This window comes from Lycium barbarum, chromosome 9 (assembly GCF_019175385.1).
Source record: "Lycium barbarum isolate Lr01 chromosome 9, ASM1917538v2, whole genome shotgun sequence".
Classification (NCBI taxonomy): Eukaryota; Viridiplantae; Streptophyta; class Magnoliopsida; order Solanales; family Solanaceae; genus Lycium; species Lycium barbarum.
The window spans coordinates 118,067,185-118,076,211 of NC_083345.1; the positions used below are offsets into that span (position 1 = coordinate 118,067,185).

Here is a 9,027-nt window from a genome sequence, read left to right on the forward strand (position 1 = left end):
TACTTATATATATGCCTCTTGGCCATCAAAATAATATATACATAATAATAACATCTTGTGAGACCATCTGATCCACACTGCGTATCTACGAGCCTCTACTGACATACTAAACATATAGACGGAACTAGACTCCGTCGTGCCCAAAATATGCATATATACCAAAAGAAGAATCATAAGCACCTCCGGACAATGGAGTGCTCTCAATCAGCTGACAGCTACTAAGGGTCTGGACAAAGCTCTCCTCCCTGCCTACCTGTGGGCATGAACACAACGTCCAAAGAAAACGGACGTCAGTACGAATATTGTACTGAGTATGTAAGGCATAACAATGAAGATACGTCAATGAGATGAATGAAGCATCAATAAGGATGCAACTGTATATGACTGGAACTTATAGAAGAAATAGCACATGCTGACTTACTTATAATCATCATTATCTCATGTATGTAATAATGTATAAGCCGCCCGTCCATATAGGTACGGTGTGATAATGTATAAGCTGCCCGTCCATATAGGAGCGGTGTAATAATCATAGCCTGCGCCCAGGCCTCCCGTGTCCGGGGTATAAGCTGCCCACTATAGTGGTGTGTATGTCTGCCTGTCCATATAGGAGCGGTGTAATATCATCATCATAATATGCTCATCATAATATGCTCATCATAATACATGCATAAGAACTCAAGGACAACTATACTTTGTCGGGGTGACGTATCACTACTAAAAAAACAGCGTTTAGTGACGGACGTATTCCGTCGCTAATCAGCATATATCTGTTGCTAAACATGTGTTGCGACGGATTAGCGACGGAATGACGTCTGTTACGATTTTGCGCCTTGCTAACCTATTAGCGACGGAAAATTGAAATCCGTAGCAAACTTAGTGACAGAGTAGCGACGTATGAGATCCGTTGCACATTATAGCAACAGATTATTTTTGTTGCTATTGTTATAAATTTCGTGACTAATTTCATATTTCATTTCGTCGTTTTAGTAAATTAGCGACGAAAACCATTGTCGCTAATCCGTCGCAAAATATTGAATTATTTGTGCCTACATTTAGCGACAATAGAATATTTGTCCCTCTAGCAACGACCAAAATTCGTCGCAAATCTATCACAAATATTTTTCTTCTGTTTTTTTTTAAATACACCTGTTGAAACATACTAAATACAAATTAATAAATACCCTTAAAAATAACTGACATTCACATAAAATAATATTTATAAAAAAAGTTCAAAATAGATAGCGAAATCCCAATCGTTAAGTCCAAAACACCGACATCACCAAGCTATCAACTACCAAAAGAACCCACACATCCATCAAGTATTGTTAGTGCATAAGTTTGTTCTTTCCAACAAAAAGCGGATAACATAAAAAACTAATGCATGGGTGAAGGACTACGATCACCATCAGAAACTAAAGGATCAACATCGTCAACGTTGGCAGTAGTAGGAGGAGGCACTATGGGTGTCACAACTGATGGTTTGTCGACAGGAGTATTTGGATGATGTGATGGTGAAGAAATCACTCCACGTGCCTTCTCAATAAATAAAGGAAGCAAGCGATCAGTCAGTGTAGGAATCAATCGCATCACTAACTCCTCCATATTTTCTGTAGGTGCTGATTGAGAAGTTGAAGGTGCTGCTGATGCTGAAGCATTAAAGGCAAAATTGACGCAAAGATTCGGCCCATAATAACTTTGTGCTTGAGATCCAAGACCATATATTCTTCTCTTCCTTGTTCCCCCAGCAGCTTCGTAATATGCTTCACATTGATCAATATCAGACTGAGACTGTGATTTTTCCCGTAATATTTCTTGATATCTTTCCTGTAATAATTAGTGAAATTAAAACATCAAGAATACTAACCATTCAATTTTACCAAATAAAAAGAGAAATCAATTCCAAAGATAAGAGAGCAGATATTTATCCATTTTTCGTTGGTGTACAAGTAATACAGACTAACAGGCACAAGGTTGCATAAATGCAGCACTTGTTGCTGCTGCGAGTCAGCAGGGGAACGACGAACATCAATTAACTGCACAATTATGCTAAACACAGTCTTTATGCTCATCAGTTCATCAGTCTTAACAACATCCTAAGCCAGATTTCTATTCATTTATATCCAGGATTTCTTTCACAAGTTAAGCAAAGGATCATGCTTCATGGTTCACATGCTTCAGGTAAGAAAAAGAAGTCAAAGCTTGCAAAACAGCAAAAGGAGCATGCTAAGAAGCTGGTAGCCATCAATGAGCTCAAGAAAAAGAGAGAAGAAATGAAAATTCAATTGGCAAATAAGGAATTTTCAGAGGAAAAGGAAGAGACTTTCAGAAAATTGACTGAGAAGTATCAAAGTGAAGTTGAGTTCAGTCATTTTTCAGAACTACCAAGTACTGGAAGAAGTCTTATCAACATGGATAAGTTTCATATTCCCAATCTTAGCCATATTCCCAACCAAGTACTGCTATTGTATGGTTTTTAATGGGCAGTATTAGCTATGCTCATTCCTATTGAAAACTTGCAATATCTGGCTAAGTTTGACACATATAGTAATACAAAACTACATAGCATTACAACTACTGAGAGGAACAAGAAGCACTTACATATTGAGCTGGTTTGATGACACTGGTTTGTGGTTAACAGCAAACAAATGCATGGAAGCAAACCAAGTTCATATAGTGATAGGTGCTGGGCAATGATTCATAGGATAGAATTTGTTTATTGTTGTGCTTTTATTTTGACAGTGTTACTTGTACAGCTGATTGGTTTCGTTTGATATATAATAATAACCACTAAGCAACTTAGTCGTATATTTGACTGCAGAACACCAGACTATCTAACAGGATTCATAATGTATGCTTCACATCTTAATATAGGATCCTACATAGCTTTACAAACATATCACAACCATCATACCAGTCTTTATGCTAAACACAGTCTTTAGTTATCATTAACCACACCTTTACGAGACGTCGGAAAAACACTGTTGTTTACAGCAGCTAGGTAAAAGATTCTCCATTAATTCTAAAATTCTGAAATTAGTTTACCACACCTTTACGAGTCATTAGTTTAATTCTGAAATTATAAAATTTTGAACTTACATGGACAGCTCGGGCACGCTCATCAACAAAAGATTCTCCATCATGATCATGTGTATGGACATGCAAATGTACCTCACCTGGTGTTGGATCTCGATCCTTTGTAACAGCCTATGCAAAAGTTACTCATTTCAGAAAATTACACCAAGAACAATAGCAGTATAACCAGCAATAGAAAAATCTAAATAATTCAAGAAAGACAACAACATAGTAATCAAGAAAATAGCAATATATATACCTAGGTAAACCAGAATCAAGAACTGCAAAAAACACCTTGAAAAACCAATTTTCAAGTAGTATTTTTCAAGTAGTAAATATAAAAAATTTAAGAGTGTATGAAAAGAAATATATATACTTACAAGTCTCTTGCGATGCTCCCCAATGCAAATAGAGCCACCCGTGTGAGTCCCGGCAGCAACTTCTTTCCCTCCACAACGATTCTTTGCATTTATCTTCGACTTTTCGACACACTTAGGATCCGCCCAAAGTTGCAACCAATGTTCCCACACATTATCAGACACATAATCCGGCTTAATCCTTTTTTGTTTAATATTGCTAATGAAATTCCTATACTTTGTTGCTGCCTTAGTATTCCAATGTTTTTTTATTACACTCTCAGGAATCGAAGAGTCCCAATGGTATGTCTTCTGAAAACAGTTTATAAACTAATATTATTAGTATCCTAACTATAAAAGCTAATACACTTATAAAACGAATTATGATGAAAGTTATACCTTGAATTCCCCAAAATAAAAATTTCTAGTATCTTCTGAGACACCTTTCCAATTGATTCCATTGGGATCAAGTTGATTTTTGAAAGATGCGGATATGGTATTAGAGCATTCTTTAGAAGGTTCCAACCTGCATAAATTTGAAAATATTATTTCAAGGCCTACCACAAATTATATATAAAAAAAAATACAAGCATGGACTAACCCTGCAGGAGTAAGAGTAACAAGTGTAAGTGTCCGTTGCCTACGACGACTACTGGACTCTTCTTCGCTGACAGTGTTGCTCTGGTTTGATGTACCCTCATCTACTGGGCCGCTCAGATCAGATGTAATGGGAGATAATTCAGGGATGGTTGGGTTACTACCGTGATCTGACGCTTGAACCGGTGGCGTACCTAAAGTTTGAACATGGTTTATAGAATCTAGCCCACCTATGGAACTCGTACCACCTTGTTGAGGACTACCTCGACCTTTTCCTCGAGCGATATCTACAAAAAAATGTGGACGTGAGGAAATTAAAGCAACCATCAGTAAAGAGGTTTTTATACAAGCTGTTTGCAAGTCTACAAATATGACTAATCATGATTTACAAAATCTGCAGCTTGATTTACAAAATCTGCAGCTTGTTACACAAGCAAACCTACAATTTATAGTTTCTATTATGAGAGGCAGTAATAAACAGACCTGAGGCTTGAACCGGTGGCGTACGTAAAGTTTGAACTTGGTTTATAGGATCTGGCCCACCTATGGAACTCCTACCACCTTGTTGAGGACTACCTCGACCTTTGACGTGAGGAAATTAAAGCAACCATCAGTAAAGAGGTTTTTATACAAGCTGTTTGCAAGTCTACAAATATGACTAATCATGATTTACAAAATCTGCAGCTTGATTTACAAAATCTGCAGCTTGTTACACAAGCAAACCTACAATTTATAGTTTCTATTATGAGAGGCAGTAATAAACAGACCAGAGGCTTGAACCGGTGGCGTACGTAAAGTTTGAACTTGGTTTATAGGATCTGGCCCACCTATGAAACTCGTACCACCTTGTTGAGGACTAACTGTGGTGGGAATGGGAATGGTAGGCATGTTTGCACGACCAGTAGAATCACACCTTAATGAGGACTTTCCTACACGACCTCCGCTACCTCGACCTCTGCCTCGAGCCATATCTACAAAAAAAATGTGGACATGGTTAAATCCAAAGCATGACTGTCAAAATATCCAAAGCCGGATGTCACAGTCATGACAGTTTAGCATGCTTTGGGTGTTTTGCAAAATTTAAATAACGAATAAGGATGTTTCAAACAGTCATGATGAAACAGTCATCCTTAAATAAATCCGGACAGTCATGATGCTACCCACTCAAACAAGTCACTTGCATTGAGATCAATCTTCAAACAGACAGACAAACACACACACACACTGTATATACCTATTATGCACACATTCAGCAAACAGCAGCAAAATTTTTAAATAGCCAAATAACAACACTAAGTTGCAGTTTTAAATCACAATCTATAGAGATCAACTTCTGTGGCAGCAGTAGCATAGTTACGAGAAAGCCTAATTTCTGTACCAACTTCAACAAAGACAGCAACATAGATCCAGCAACAGCTTAACAAAACTGTAGCAAAAAACTAACACCAGCTTACAAGACCAGCAAAAATTGTTGCAAACTTGAGCACCAGCTTATAAAACCAGCAAACAACAGCAAAATTTCAGCACCAGCAATACACCAGAATAACACCATAAACTCATTGAAAAATATCATAAGAGCACCAAAATATAAGTGCACTAGCAAGTGAACATAAAAAATAGCACTCAAAACAGTAACAAAATAGCCAAATAACAACACTCAGGGGGAATATAGTTGCAAAAGGACCAGGGGTATTAAGAGAGGCAACAGCTCCTGACATGCTGATGCCTATCAGATATGCATCACATGAGCAACTTGATCAGCTTTGGTTTGGATGCTATGGGTGCACAAGGGCCTTTTTTACAGGATGTTGGGGTGATTTAATAAGGAGACATAAGGCTGGTGAGGTGGAGAGAAAGGGACTGTGCTGGTGGTGTATGTGGTTTGCTTGTACAGAAAAAAAAAGGGGGTGAAGAAAAGGCTGGAAACAGACTGCTGGTGTGACAAACTTTACACATCACTAGGAATTGCATTAGAAAGCTGGTTTGGAGCAAGGAAAGTCAACAAAGAGCACATGAAGGACATCAAGCAGCAGCATGGGTATTATATGCAACAGTGGTGAAAAATGAGAACACACATACTTTGCTTCTTTGGTGTAGAAATGCAGAGAAGCTTGGAGGTGTTTTGCAGATAACTTGGACACAGAAGGGTGCTGAGTATACAACTCAAGGTGGCCAGGAAAGAAAATGGCATGATGTTAAAAAAAAAAAACTGGTGTTTCTTGCAACATGCTACTGGTATGATTCAACATGGAGACACAAGGGTGGTGAGGTGGAGAGAGTAATGGAAAAATGCACCCTGGTAATAAAAATCACAAAGGTTTGCTAGATCAAACTAGAATTTGGCAAGGTTAAACTCAACACTGATGGCAGTGCATTTGGGAATCCTGGACCTACTGGTGCTGGTGAGATTATAATGGCTTATGCCATACCTTTGGGGATTAGGACCAACAATAATGCAGAAATTGAAGCATCTATTAGAGGTCTTGAATGGTGCCTAGACCCTCAGGTCATTTTAGAGAGGCAAATACCACTGCAGATGCATCCATTGCATAGCCTGGTTTTGCTGGAAAGAAGAAAAAAAAAAGAATATGCACATAAGGCTGGAGATTTCTGCTAAACTCTATACTGGTGCTGATTCATGTAGAGAAAGTCACAAAAGTGACTTGGGCCAAACCTGATCTGGGAAGGGTAAAACTAAACACTGATGGCAGTGCTTTAGGTAATCCTGGAAAATTGGTGCTGAGGGCATACTAACAGATCATGAAGGGAGCATCATTGTTGTTTTCCCTTGGAGAAGGAAACAATAATTTGCTGTAATGAGAGACTGCTGTAGTTTGCTGCAATGTCAGCCTGCATTTGCAGTGACTGCTGTAGCTTTGCAGCAATGCCTGCAATTGACATCAGAATTCATGGAGAAATTCACCAGAAGTTGTGGCTTAACCTGATTAACATGATTTGGTGCATGCTGCATCTGATTTGTTATTTGACTGCTGGTGTGATGGCAAGGAGATTGCAGGGATTCCTTGGCGTAACTCATGAAACTTAATTATGAAACAAAGAGATTGCAGGTTTGACTCAAAAGAACAAATCACAAAAACAAAATTTACTGCTGGTGTGAATCAGGAATCAGGAGAAAAAAAAAGGGAGGCTGATGTTTGGTGCTGGATTGGAAAGAATACATTATCATCATGTTCAAATCCTTTTGGAGGAGAACATGGTGATATATTTTTTCACTAACATTTTTTCTTTTTTGCAGGGCTAAGGTCTGTATGGACATTCAATTTCTTCTGTAAAGTAGGAAATTATGTGGTACAGGCTGGAGCAGTCTCTCTTTCCATTGATCCTACATCTATAGGAAGGGATATGGGAAGTGATGTTATGATAGCACAAGGGGAAACAAAGACTGCAAGCAGATGTCTTTCCACAAATAAGTCATAGGGGCACAAATTGTTAACTCAGGGCAAGCTTGAAAGGAACAAATGTCACAATCTCAAAGGCTACAGATGTGCAGTTCTCTTGAAGAACTGCAGTCCTGGTTTACTAATCTTGTTAAGCAAGTTTAAGACTAGTAGCAGCAGATGCAGATTTGCTACTACAGGTCACATAGCAATTTGATACATTGATGAGAATCTAGACTGTTACAGCTTCCAAGAAGATATTAACACCACAACAGAATCATGACAACAGAATCACATGGTATGACACACATGATGAGTTAACAGTTTGCAGAATTTCAGAAAATGCAGAATACATGACAACACAAGCAATAGTTTTCATCAAATTCAATTTTGGCCATACTTGCTCATCAGTTGTAGAAAAAATGTAGCAGTTCTTTGTCATCAACAACTGCTATTTATCATTTTATACAAATCAATAGTCAAGTTACTGTACAGAGAGAGAGGAGATAAATAAACTTAAGTGAGAAGAACTTCAATACAGGCAACAATACCTCAACAACAACAGCTAAAATGCAGAACCTTCAATGAGTAGCACGTCAATGAATTCTGACCAGCTGTCCACTACGTATCTGTAATATAAATAACATCAGGAGGATTCTATCAAAGGTTGAACTAAAACTATAATGGCATTTATCAAACAACATAGTCGCATAGTACACTACAAGATTCAGTAAGTAATGATGAAAGTGGTAAAATAGGTTAAAGAAAACAATAAAGAAAAACTGTGGTGCAAATCAAAACACTCAACCATCCATCAGAAAATTTTTACACCCAAATCTTAAGCAAAATACAATAAAGATACAACAACACATGTTACTAAGCTTTAGTCACTATCTGTTCCTTCTTCGAACTCTTCCTCATCCTCCGTAGTTTCCTCTGTTTCATACTCTTCTTCAGTTTCAAACTCTTCTTCTGTAGATTCATTTTGGATTTCATGATGCTCTGGCAATAACCTATCATCGATGGGTTCATCCATTACAATTGCATTCCCGTTTGGATCATATAAAAGTATATTTTCATCAATCGAAACATTCATATCTATCTCGTGGACTTCGACTTCTTCAACTTGGAATGGAACATTCAAATCTGGAGCTGTCACCATTACTTCCTCATCGGCTAATTCAACAACATTCCGAGGTTTGACTTTCAACACAGCGACCCAATCATCCTTATCCTTTTTCTTGCTAGGATACGACACATAACACACTTGAGTTGCTTGCATCGCAAGAATAAAAGGTTCATATTTTTTATATCGGCGACGATGATTAACATCAACCAATTTGTACTGATTATGCTTTTTAACACCAACATCAATAGTTGGATCAAACCATTCACAGTTGAATAACACAGTTTGATTTAAAGGATCTTCACAAAATTCCACTTGTATAATCTCTTTTATCCGTCCATAGTAATCACCAAAATTTGGATCCGAGATACAAACTCCACTGTTCATTGTTGATCTTGCGCTACCATGACTGTCTGTGTCAAATTTGTATCCATTAGTAAAATACACAGAATGACATGTAGCGCCTATTAGTGGC

General features: G+C 37.8%; 1 protein-coding gene across 1 annotated transcript; it reads right to left on the reverse strand.

Moving 5' to 3' along the window:
• Nucleotides 1–1,181: 1,181 nt before the first annotated feature.
• On the reverse strand, nucleotides 1,182–8,729 carry LOC132612244 (uncharacterized). Its single transcript, XM_060326550.1, has 8 exons — nucleotides 7,978–8,729; nucleotides 4,796–4,999; nucleotides 4,512–4,610; nucleotides 4,033–4,315; nucleotides 3,831–3,957; nucleotides 3,456–3,743; nucleotides 3,100–3,207; nucleotides 1,182–1,827 (listed from the first exon to the last, which is right to left on the reverse strand). Exons 2-8 carry the CDS (start codon nucleotides 4,995–4,997, stop codon nucleotides 1,378–1,380), a joined length of 1,557 nt encoding a protein of 518 aa, XP_060182533.1. The 5' UTR covers nucleotides 4,998–4,999; nucleotides 7,978–8,729; the 3' UTR covers nucleotides 1,182–1,377.
• Nucleotides 8,730–9,027: the final 298 nt, after the last annotated feature.